Raw genomic sequence first — 12,552 nt, 5'->3', positions numbered from 1 at the left:
CCTCTAAACAATTAAAAAGGTCAGGACCTATGCTATCATTATAAGCCATGAAAGTGTTCTGACAGTACAATGAAATAAGAATGCCATTATTTAAAGAGTAGCTTTGTATAGAAAATTTTGGCATTTGTAATTGAAAGCAAGTTAAGTCATATTTTTGCTGTGACATTTAAAGTGGCTGATTTGAGAAAACTGCAGAATTGTGTAAAATCAGTTGACTTGTTTGTTGCAGTTTTAAACCAATTATTTTGTTCTCTGGAAAGTACAGAGAATGTGCAGTGTGCAGTTCCTTTCTAGGTGAAAGTCTTGGTTATGATTTTACTTCTTAATAAGAGGCTTGGGATTGTTGGCACTTTGAAGAAGCCAGACAAAGTTTTCTGTGTAGATCTGTAAGAGATATTCAGGATTATTTTTCTAAGATTAGTCTTTAAAAAGTCTAGATCTGCCAGATACATACACACATATATTAGAATTTTGCTTTGAAGACTTTGCCTTTGTTGGGTTAAAGTCAACATGTTTAAAGTTTGTGTGACATAATAAAACAGAGAAATGATTACTAGCACTAGTTTTTATCAGAAAATAGTTTTGTAAAATATCTGAAGTTTATTTTGAAAATGAAGTTCTTTGAACTGACTCTTAGTGATATTTAAGAATCCACTTACCTGTCTTTCCTCCCTAGAAGTTCAGCTACTTTAAAGCCAGAAGAGGAATGTTTGTCTTCTGCACCTTGGTTTTCAATTTCTGGAAAGAAACAAAAACTACCGAAAAGGAAAACATCTGCTTCCTTTGAAGGAAGCCAGGAAGCTAAGCAGCATAATAAAAGAAAAATAAATAAAAGGGAGCTGAAGAAAACAGTTATGCCAATTCCATTACAGGAAATAAATACAACATTATGTAATGTTGGTGAAAGATGTTTTGATGGATTTCAAAATGCTTCAAGAATTAAACAAGTAATAGATGTGGAGAATAATAAATCACAATTGGTTATGCCTTTTGTTACCTCCCAAGAAACAAGGAAACAAATTCATTCTAAAAATAACTATAAAAATTCAGGAGAAATACATAACACAAGTTACCCAAAAAGTAAAAAGCAAGCAAAAGGCCGTATACCTTTACTAGAAGCAGATGAAAAGTTATCAGTCCAGATACAACCTCTAGAAATTACAAAACAAAGCTTATCACGGAATAAGCTGACCACACTGACAAAAGTGCAATATGAAAAACAAGAGGAGTGCACAGTCTTGACTCTATCATTAAAGGACTGCACACAATCTAAGAATACAGATATTTATTCTGACAATTCAGATTCTATATCAAGCTTTATTCCTGTAGCTCAGGAGTCATGCCATAATACACCGGTTAAAAAGCAGTTACCATCCAAAAAGCAATCAGGGACTCAAAAGAAAAAGAAAAGAGCCCCTGCTGGACCTATGGGGAAGGGGAACAGGCAATTGGTTTCAAAGCACAGCCTTGAAGATGTTCATGGAGAGGAACATTTAGATAAAAAGAAGAATCTTCATCCTTTTAAGCTAAACATTCAGTTGAAGAGAGCAACACCTCAAAAAATAAGAGAGACTTCTTTACCAAAGCCTCAGAATAATGTATTATATCAAGAATATCCTTGTGAGCAGCATGTGGCAAAAAAACATTCAAATATTTCAGTAACACCACAAAACAATGAAAGATCTTTATCACAGTAAGTTATGATTGTACAAGTATGTTTTAATACTACTTTTTTTTAATGCAATGCAATTTTGCACATGGGGACTATTAATCAGCTTTGAGCAAAGACATGAATACTCAAATAAAGACATGAATACTCAACCCAACTGTCTAGACCTCTTCTGAGGTACAGACTTCTTAGACTGCTATGGGGCTTTGTTAAATCCCTGAGTATATATACCAATTACAGCCATTTGCCCTCTTATTTAAAATACTTATATGCTTGTATTCATCCCTAGGAATCCTTAGGTATTTTGCAACAGTTGTAGAAAGTGCTAAAATAAGCTAAATTAAATAAGAGATGATTGGAGAATGGTAACAAAAAAGGAATATATAAAATTTACCTGAAAAACAATAAGTTTTGGAAAAATAATAAGAGTTGGAAGGAACCTCAGAAGTCTTCTAATCCAACCTTCTGGTCAAACAGGAAACCCAATACTATTTCAGACAAATACTTGTTCAATCTCTTAAAAACCTCCAATGTTGGAGAGCACCCACAATTTTTGGAGGCAAGTTGTTCCACTGATTAATTTCTCCTTACCGTATTTTTCTGAGTATAAGACACACCCTTTACCCCCAAAAAGAGTGTGAAAATCTGGGTGCGTCTTTTTTTTAATAAAAAGTTTTATTTTTCCATTTGCATCTTCCATCTTCTCCCTCTCCCCCCCACTCTACCTCCTTTCTTCCCTCTGTCATTCTTCTCCACTTCCCCTTCCTCTCTCGTTCTCCTCTCTCCTCTTTCCATTCCTCCTTTCTCTCCTCCTCTTTCCCCTCCTCTTTCCATTCCTCCCCCCTCCTCCTCTTTCCCCCCTAATGAGTGAGCTCCATTTTATGTTGATGGTGTTTATAATTCCATTTCAATATACATATTTAATTTTGACATATATCTTCCTCCTTTTTATTAGAAAAGAGAACAAAAAAGTATACATATATAGTCATTGTGCTTTAACCCCACCCCCTCTTACCCAGCCTATTTTTGGCCGAGATGTATACCTGGTTACAATTCCCAGCTATTCTCATCATTATATTTATATAATTATACATCCTTATATGCCCCCAATTTGTAATTCTGTCTTTAAATCTCAATAGCTTCTCATTGTAAATATATTTCATGTTCCCTCTCCATTTTTCCTTATCTTGGATTAGATTACCCTTAATTGTCTATAAATGGCAATCTTTATTGTTCAATGTTCATTACAGTTCCCTTAATCTACTATATAGAATAACAAATGGTACACATCTCACTTTGTTCATCATCTTAACATTCTATACATGTCCATGTTTATGTATTTTAACCCATGCTTAATTGTCCTTCTATTGTCATATTCAATCAATTAGCAATTCAGTTTAATTATCATGTAAAAAAGTGAATAACAAACCTCTGCTATATAATCTCCCCATATCAGTTTCATATTTGTCCATATTCCATATTTTTAACCTTTATGTAATTACCTTTCCTTTATCATATTCAATCAGTTAGAAACTCCATTTTATTGTCATATTTAGGAATAAATCCTTTATCTTAGCTTTATATTTTCCCATATAACAATTTCTAGTTGTCTGATTTTTCCCCAGTAAATCTTTTGTCCCACTTCTCTGTTCCTGCCTTTTCCCTTTTCTTGGTTTTGACACCCTCTTCAATTTTCTCCACTCCACCGTCAAAAGGATCTTTTATATTTCTCTTTGTTGGGGCATAACTTCCTACTTCAGTTTTCCCTATGCCACTGTCAACCTCCGAAACCTCTTTTGTCTGCTTTTTTATCTCCTTTTTAGTCTGTTTTGTTGGGACACATTCCCTCTTTACCATTTTCCCTATACTACTGCCAAGCCCAATCGAGTTTTATGTCTGCTTTTTATTTCCCACCATTTCTATCCCTTCATTATCTTTTCCCTTTCTTCTTTCCCTTCTTCTTTAAATACCTGTTTCTCTGGATTCAGAATTCTATTTTGGCTTGATTTTAATGATTTATGCATATTTTTTATAATTTCACATAGTTCTTCAAATTCCCAGCTTTCCATGATGTCCAGTTCCAAAGGTACAGTTAGTTATACAATTCTTTCAGAATTCTGGTCCACCTTAAATTTATCTACTTCAGCTGCTATGGGGAAGAGCGACGGGAGCAATCTTGGTCTTTTATTGTTATGTCTAGTTCCAAAATTACAGTTAGTTATACAGATCTTATTTTGAGGTTCTGGTCCACCTTAAATTTATCTAATCCAATTAATATAAAAATGGAAGAGAAGCTGGAATCATCTTGATCTTTTGCAGGAAAAAGAAGAAGAAAACTTTGTAGTTTCACAGTTCTTGATTTTGTTATTATTTTTCCCTTGCTACCTTACACCTCTGGTTGGTTATATATATTAATTGGAACAAAGTTGCAAACAGCCAGATTTGGGTATGTTTCTCTTTGTTTCCTGCTTTTCCAAATTCTGATTTATGGCAGTTGGTTAATTAAAACTTCCTGTACAATCAAGATTAGGTTATCAGTGAGAACATAGTGCTTTTTTCTTGATTTTTCTCTCTTGTTGCAGTTCATCTCTCATTAATTGGTGTTGCTTAAGATATATTAGTTGGAAGAGGTTCAGATGAAGTAAATCCCTCGGAACATTTGGTTTATTTCAAATCCAAAACCAAATTTAGAGTTTGTATTTGAGTGGGTTTGTCACTTATCTGCTTTTTCCCTTTCTGTCCGAATTGTTTCAAACAAATAACCTTTTTTGGGGGCTAGTGTTTGAACCCTCCATTTTCCCTTTCTTTCCTTTTGCCAAAATCCAGATCTGTCTATTAATATTATTTGTACTCTCAAGATTTCTTGGCTTTTCCAAGTTTTGATTTATGACTGTGGGTTAAATTAACCTTCTTACCTGTCTTTCATCTCATTTCCTGCACACTTCTGTTCAGTTGCTTTGGCTGGAAGCCAGCTTCTAGTGCAGCCATGTTGCCATGCTGCCACCCCTACTCCAATTCAGAGAGCAAATCTCTGACCTGTGAGGAACCTTTTGCCTCCCTCTGGGTCTGATGAGATGCCCCTTCTTCGCTCCCCCACCCCACAAAGGGGTTCTGATCCAAAAAGGATCTTGGAATAGGTTTGTCAGACAAGGGTCCATATGAAGCTCACACACCCCTTGTCTGTTCAGCTGGAGAACTTCCGGTTGAATCCTGGGTGTGTCTTATACTCTGAATGTAGCCTCGCCCACCTAGTCTGTGTATCAGAATTTTGGATAATTCAGACGGTGGTGATTCTCACTTCCACATGGAATCTGATTCCCAAAGAGACCCAGGGCCCCTCAGGAGCCGCCAAGTGCTTGTCACCCCTCTAATACCTGCTGAGGCTCCTCCCGCCGCAGACGCACCTTCTCTTTTCTCCTGATCCAATGCCAATGGGCTCAGCCTGGCTCTGTCGTTTCCCCTAGCAGGAGTGACAAACATTTTTATACAGTTGCGCCTGAGCTAGAGGAGCTCCTTCAGTGGCCCTAGATCGATGCTCCTGTAGCATCCCTTATGTCTTCAGCTCTCATCCCTTCTGATGTCATGAAGGATTAAAAGTAGAGGATAGAAAAGTGGAAACCTTCCTCCGAAAGGCCTATCTAGCCTCCGCATGGGCTATTAAGGCTACTACGGCCACATTCTTTTTCAATAGAGCCACTCTAATGTGGCTTCGTCAGGTGTTGGCCAGGATTTCCCCGAAGGACGCTAGGCTCCTCCAAGACATTAATAAGATGGTGGCAGCCATGGAATTCTCGGCTGATGCCACCTTAAATGCTGCCAAATTTGCCTCTAGGGGCTTTGTTGCCAATGTAACTTCTTGATGGCTGGCCTAGTTTCACCTCTGGCAGGCCTATATTAGGTCTAAATGGCGGTTGGCATCGGTTCTATTTCACGGCGGGAATCTGAGGATGCTCTTGATGCAGTTTTGCTTTGCCAACCATCATTTCCAGTACAGAGCCTTTCCCTTTGGCCTGTCATTGGCTCCCAGGACATTTACCAAGTTGTTGGCAGTGATTGCAGTGCGGCTCAGGGTGGCCCCCATCCGCATGCAATGTTACCAGAACAATATCTTTATTCAATTGTCATCCCACTGTCAGTTGCTACGGGATCTCTGCATCACAATCCAGTCACTTAAGGACCACAGCTTTTCCGTCAATGTGGAGAAAAGCCATCTTCTTCCCAGCCACTGGCTCCTGCACCTGGGAGCAGTGATAGACACCATCCTCTTCACGGTGTTCCTCTCCCAGGAGCCTCAACAGCATAGAGGCATTGGTTCTCACCCAGCCATGCCCTTGATATTGTCTGCTGGTGAAGATGATATCCTGTATAGAGATAGTGCCATGGGCTAGTTTTATTCTCGGCCACTCCAATGGTTTCTGCTTCCGCATCAGTGGACCCACATCAGCAAGTCCAATTCGACCATACAGGTACCTCGCAAAGTCATCCATTTACTTCATTGGTGGACTTCCTCGGCTATAAGAAGGGGACGTTGTTCAAGGAGCCCGACCTAGTCACAGTCACCTCAGATGCCAGCCTGTTCGGCTGGAGGGCCCAGATTCAATTTACCCAGGGCCATTGGTCACGTGATGAACTGGAGAATAGCATCAATTCACTAGAGCCCTGGGCTGCCCACCTGGCCCTCCATCGCTTCCAACAGCATGTTTCTGGCTGTTAGGTTCTGCTATTGATGGATAATGTAGCCACCAAGGTGCATTTGAACTATCAGAGCGGCACCTACTCCTAGGCCTTGATGCATGAGGCAGAGTGGTTGGGGCTCTGGGCGGAGAACCACGTAATCTCCCTCCGCGCAGAACACATTTCCGGCACTGCTAATGTGCAAGCGGATTGGCTGAGCAGGGTCATGGTTGACCACACGGAGTGGCGCCTGCAGCCAGAGCTGTTTCAGACCATAGCACGGAGATTCAGTGGATCTTTTTGCCACCCCAGCAAACTCAGTTGCTGAGATTTTTCTCGCAATTTTGGACAGCAAGGGCGGAGGGCAGGGATGCTGGCCACAATAACTAGTTTATGCCTTTCCCCCCTCTACCTCTCATCTCAAGGGTGGTCAGAAAGTTAATAGTAGAGTGAGTGGAAGTCATCCTGGTTGCACCCCACTGGCTTCTGGAAGCCAAAGAATGGTTGTATTTGATGTATAAGATGCATCAACATTTTCATATTCTTTTTGGGGGGGGAAGGTCCATCTTGTACTCCGAAAAATACTGTATTTTATTCAGACTGAATTAAACATATTTCTCTGAGATACTGTTACGTGTACAGTAAATATGTGCTGATTTTCTATGGAAAGTATTTATTTCTGAATATTATTCTCCATGTCTGATTCATAGTAACACAAAACATATTTAAGGATGAAAAAATAGTGAATGTGCCACATAATCCAAGTAAACATTTCCTCTGATGAAACTGCTTCACACTGGCAGTGGAATTTGTAGAGTTGAAATCCCAGATCTTAAGAGTTGTTACATTTGAAAAAGATTGGTTTAGAATCATATGGAACATTCTGGAGTAATTTTCAGGGAAAGCCATGAAGCGATGTCAGAGAAATAGATTTCAGTATTGCACTGCCCTCTTAGGACATAAGCTTGCTGATACCATTTCTGTATTTTATTTTTGTACTGCCCTTTTAAAAGAAAAACAGCTTGGGAAGATAAACAATTATCACTCTATAAATAGAGTATTATACATGGAGATGTTATGTTCCCTGATTTATACCTACATCAGGTAGTATAATTTACTAATATAATGATTTAATCTGATGTAAACTTTTTTTTTTTAGTGACCCACTACTACCACTTCATAGTAATGAAATGTTTAGAAGAGAATTGAATCAATTTAATACGGATGATTCTGATTCAGGTAACTTGTCAAAGTAAATATTTATGTTTTGTTTTGTTTTCTATGTAGGGTTGGATACTATTGTGGTTCATATAAATTGTTATGATTGTGTGGTTTTATTTGGGGGGTGTCTGTGCATTATGCTTACTATTATGTGTAGACCAAGCAAATTTAATTTCATGGATTCTCACATTATTGGTTCTGATCCTGAGCAAATTGTAAGCAAAATTGTGGGATGTTGCACTTTTTAAACACTTCAGATATGAATGCTGAACTTAGGACTTTGAGTATTAGTAAGCCTATGATTGATTTTCCATCTGTTCCCTTTTCTTAACACAGGCATAAATGTTTTATAAACTACCATTATGCTATGTTTTAAAACTATACTTGATATTATAAAATCTTATTTTGAAATAACTTGATTTATGCTTATCTATTTTACAAATAATTAATCTATTAAATATGTCAGTATATCATAAGTAATAAATATTTTGTAATTTGTATGATTTAAACCATATTTTTGTGATTTGGGGTTTTTAATGCAGAAGAATTAGCGCGTCCTGATCCTAGCACTGGCACTGAGACTTATATACTGCTTCACAGTGCATTACAGCCTTCTAAGCAGTTTACAGAGTCAGCATATTGCGCCCAACAATCTGGCTCCTCATTTTACCCACCTCGCAAGGATGTAAGGATTAGTCAACCTTGAGCCTGGTGATTCCATCTGCCAAACTTCTGGCAGCCATGATCAGCAGAAGTAGCCTGCAGTACTGCACTCTAACCATTGTGCCTCCGTAGCGCTGTATTTTCTGTACATCAGAGGTGGGTTCCTCCTGGTACGGTACGGTATGCCAGAAGAGGTAGTGAAAATCTGGCGTACCGGTTAAGACCGATAGTAATGGTGGCCTGGCCACACCCCTGAACCTGTTCTCCCATCAGAAGCTTCGTCAGAAACTTTTTTTTCAAAAGTATTTTCCCCTGCCGGTTCAGGCAAGAGAAAAGAGGTTTTAAAATGTAAAAGTGAGTGAGAGTGAGACAGAGAGAGAGAGAGAGGAGGGAGGGAGGAAGGGAAAATCAGAACTCAGCATGCCTGGCTGTGGAATTCTGGGAGTTGAAGTCCACAAGTTTGCTGCAAACTTTAAATTAAAACCTGCTTTAAATTGATAAGTTGCTTAGAAGGAGGTTTGCAAAGTGACATTCAGCAGTTTGTTTCTGGGTCAGCTGAACAATAAACTGGATAAAAGGTAGAATTCTTATATGGTTCTATGTTTTTGAAGTTTTGGGGTTTGTGCAATATGGGATTTGTATTTCTAATAGGGTTTGGATGATTCCCTGATTGTGAATGGAGCCAGACTTTCTAGACGCTCATTATCTCATTATCTTTTATCTGGCAGGAATGTGGAATAAGCCTTTCTGGGAGTAATATTTTATTTGGGGGCGGGGGATTGGTTGCTTCCCACTGAGATATAAATACAAGAAACATACATGTAAGGTAGATATTCTCCGGAGTAGCTTGTGGGAGGGTCCAGGAATGATTATCATCTTTTCCTAATGTGCCCAGAGACTGAGTTTTAATTGAAGCGATGCCTCTCTGCTCTCTCTCTGCTTGGCTGCAGTTTCAACTCATTCTCGTCTATAGAGAGACCTATTTTCCTTGGCTCCTGATTTATTTCCTACTGCTTCCAAAATTTCCTCTTACCCATTCCTGGACTTCCTGCCTCCTTCTTCCCTTGGGTTCCCATTGTGTGTGTGGAAGCTATAACTTCCTACCAGGGAAGTGGAGCATATGGTGGGGCCGCTTGGGCAGTCGATTTGGGGTGCAGAGGCCACGTGGAGCCGAATGAACCACAACGGGCCTGCGGATGTTGTGGGTGGCCTCCATTAGGAGAGTGCCTAGAGTCAGACCGATCCAAGGCGCGATTTCCCGCTGTACCAGGGATGGCCTTCTATTCCCTCGGCACTTTCTTTGGGTGGCAGAGCCGGCGACCGCCATTTTGGAGGAGCCATGTGGAGTGGTGGTTCCACATGGTGCAATCTGGAAAATCGGCGTGAGTTAGGCCTCCTGGGAGTGCCCAATTCCAGTGGCATAGTTGTTGCAAGACCGATCTCTTGCTGTATTGGGGACTGTCGACAACGTTTTTGAGCAGTTTTGGGCTGCTGAGTTGGCGGCTGCCATTTTGAAAAGCACCATGTGCAGCCATCTATAGGAGCCGGTCTGATCGTCGGCTGCCACTTGTGCTCCAGAGACTACTGTGCGAGGAGACCTGAAGTGGAGCCCGTGTGGCTCAGAATTCCGGAGGCATGAATACCTCATGGCAGGAGGGTGCCAAGATGGTGGATGCCATTCCGGCTGGAGAGATAATGCCAACTTCCCCCCCCCCTAGTAAAAAAAAAAACTTAGGGCAAAAACTTCATGCGGTCTTAAAAAGAATAGAAAAGGGCACTGCTGTGTGTTGTTTAATGGACTGCTAAATTGGCAAAATGGACAGCTAAATTGGCCATGCCCACCCAGTCACATGACCGACAAGCGACTCACATCTAGTCACACGATTGCCAAGCCATGCCCACAAAATAAGCCATGCCCACATAACTCATAGTAAAAAAATTTGAAACTCACCACTGGTATATATGTATACACACACACATTCATATTTTTGTATATTTCCTTTCTAGTAGTATTGCCTACAAGCATACCCATCGTTCGGCGGTCCAAAAGAATACGTATCAAACCATTGGAATATTGGCGAGGAGAACGTATTGATTATAAGATGTGCACATCAGGTATATAATTCAAGGCCTTGAATAAAGAAGTTATTGTTTGTGATAAAAAATTTTTTTTTGAAATGCAAATTAAAATAATCTAAAAGCTATACTTACATACACACACAACATTCTTCTGAAACTCATATATTTCTAAATCCCTGGTCCCCTGGTTTCTACGCCTTAACCACTACACCAAACTGATAAAATATGGATTAGAAGGACTTGGATTATGTTTTGTATTTTTAATACAAAAATTTAGAATCCAGAATTGTCTGAATAACCAAGAAATGCCATGATACCTTTTGCTTAAAGCACAAAGATTTCTAGTCCAGATTCTATCCCAATTAAGAAATGGAATCATTCTCCAGCTGATGGCGCAGGAGTGGGTTGTTCAATCCTTATTTGCCCAAGAGACTGATTCAGAATTGAAGCCACGCTTCCAGCTTCCCCTACTGACTTCCAATTCCAATTCAATCTTGCCCGATAAGATGTAAAATTTATTGCTGTGAGTGAAAATTGGTTTTTTGTTAGAGTTAGTTTGCTTTAAGGTATTTTTTTCCCTTTTAATATTACTATCTGACCTGGTTACTGTTAGAGTGGTGAAGTGTTTGTGCTAGGTCCTGCTGAAGGTTTCCAGGGTCCTTGAGGCAAGCAGCTGGCTGTGCCAGCTATCGGAATGCTATTGCGGTTCTGTCCGGCTTGATTACCAATTGCTGGCTTGTGCGCGGGCCAGGGAGGTTTCCCTGCCTTGCTACTGGTTCTTAGAGGCTGCAGTAGGTGGATGTAGAAGCTACTGGTGCGAGGGGCATGCTTGTGGAGCACCGGCGCTTCTGCGTGGCTGCAAACAGTCCAGAACAACAGGAGGGCCAACAGGAGGGCGTGATCAGCACTGGCTGGACTTGCTGAAGGCCGTGTGGCTGATCCGGTTGTTCTCAGCATTGTTTGCTTGCTGACACCATTTGTTTTCCTGGAAGCTACTCCCTCATGAGTATGGGGCCCTGGGGGCAGCTATTTTGGGAGAGCTCCTGGGTGGTGGCATCTTGGTAAGGTCCTCATGGTGGTGGCCATTTTGTTAGTGACCATGAGGCAGCGTCCATTTTGTTTGGACCTCCACTGGATCACATGGTCGATGGCCATTTTGTTTCCCCCTTTTCAGTGCCACAAGGCTCATTGTGACTGCAGGCTCCGGTGAGAACAGTCGCAGATTGCCGTGCTGGTTACCAAACTGGGCAGAGTGAGGCATTTGGACAGAGTATTGCTACATTGTCATGGCTGATTCCCCCGGTGAGAGTCCCTCTGGGGTAGCTTCTGCAGCTCCATCAAAGAGCTCCAAGAAGAGGAAGGGTTCCCCTCAGGATCCTCCTCCTCTGATGAAACAAGTTCCCTCCAGGCAAGGAAATACAGGGGATGGGGAGAAGTCCAGGCAGGGAGGCGGAGATAAGGCCCCTTTGTCTTCTGTGAGATCCCCCCCCCCCTGCTCCTAAGGGCAGCTCCATTTTCTTCCTCCCCTTCTCCTCCAAGGATATCTAGATCGCTAGTTCCATCTCACTTCCACTTTCGGAGGTTGAGGACGAGGAAGAAGAGTGCTATCCGTTTCCATTCATTGCACATGTTCCTGAACCAGGTCACAGGCACCAACTGGCACCCAGGCCTGGGCCTAGTCATGCGATTGGTGAATTTGAGGACTTACCTGATAACATTCAATCTCTTATTCATCAAGCCACTGCACAGGGCATTGCCCTCCAGGGTCGCTCCTCTGACCAGGCAGAGGCAGAACTGATGGAGGCCAAGCGCAGACGTATCCAGGATCTGGTCGCTTGCCCAGACAGGGCACAGAAGGAAGTTTCTCCTTCTCTGAGGAGCGAGGTTTCGCTCCAGGAAGAGGAGGAGCAAAAGAAGACAGAGCTTTCGGATGATGAAAGTTTGGCACCGAATATTCCTGCCTTTGCTGGTTTGTTTCCTCCTAATTTGTTCCATTCCTTGCTATTTAAAGCCAGGAGCACTGCAGTTGTCGAGAAGGAGGCTGACAAACAGAAGGAGAAGGAGTCCATGGCTGAGGCTTCGACTTCCAAGGCAGCGCAAAAGAAAAAGTGTTTCTTTGTAGAATCCCTGGTGTAGAAGGAGGAGATCCCTGCACCAAAACTGTTTCTGGATGTGATTCAGAAGCAGTGGGCCAAGCCAGGTACTTTCTCCACCCCAGATGGGAATGATAGATGCTTCTATAATAT

At 41.3% G+C, this 12,552-nt stretch overlaps 1 protein-coding gene across 1 annotated transcript in view; it reads left to right on the top strand.

The window, feature by feature from the left end:
• The first annotated feature begins 706 nt into the window (after positions 1-706).
• The window catches only part of CENPC (centromere protein C), a 32,082-nt gene continuing 20,236 nt past the window's right edge, over positions 707-12,552 (top strand). Inside the window, exons 1-3 of the mRNA XM_087713225.1 lie at positions 707-1,693; positions 7,503-7,582; positions 10,235-10,342. Coding sequence (XP_087569351.1) covers positions 855-1,693; positions 7,503-7,582; positions 10,235-10,342 — 1,027 coding nt within the window. The 5' untranslated portion in view covers positions 707-854. The remainder of the gene's footprint in view (positions 1,694-7,502; positions 7,583-10,234; positions 10,343-12,552) is intronic.

The sequence above is a fragment of the Thamnophis sirtalis genome, unplaced genomic scaffold, assembly GCF_051295495.1.
Source record: "Thamnophis sirtalis isolate CommonGarterSnake01/CBP01778 unplaced genomic scaffold, rThaSir2_p1.2 scaffold_4, whole genome shotgun sequence".
NCBI classification, from domain to species: Eukaryota; Metazoa; Chordata; class Lepidosauria; order Squamata; family Natricidae; genus Thamnophis; species Thamnophis sirtalis.
This window is presented reverse-complemented; position numbering and strand designations above follow the sequence as displayed.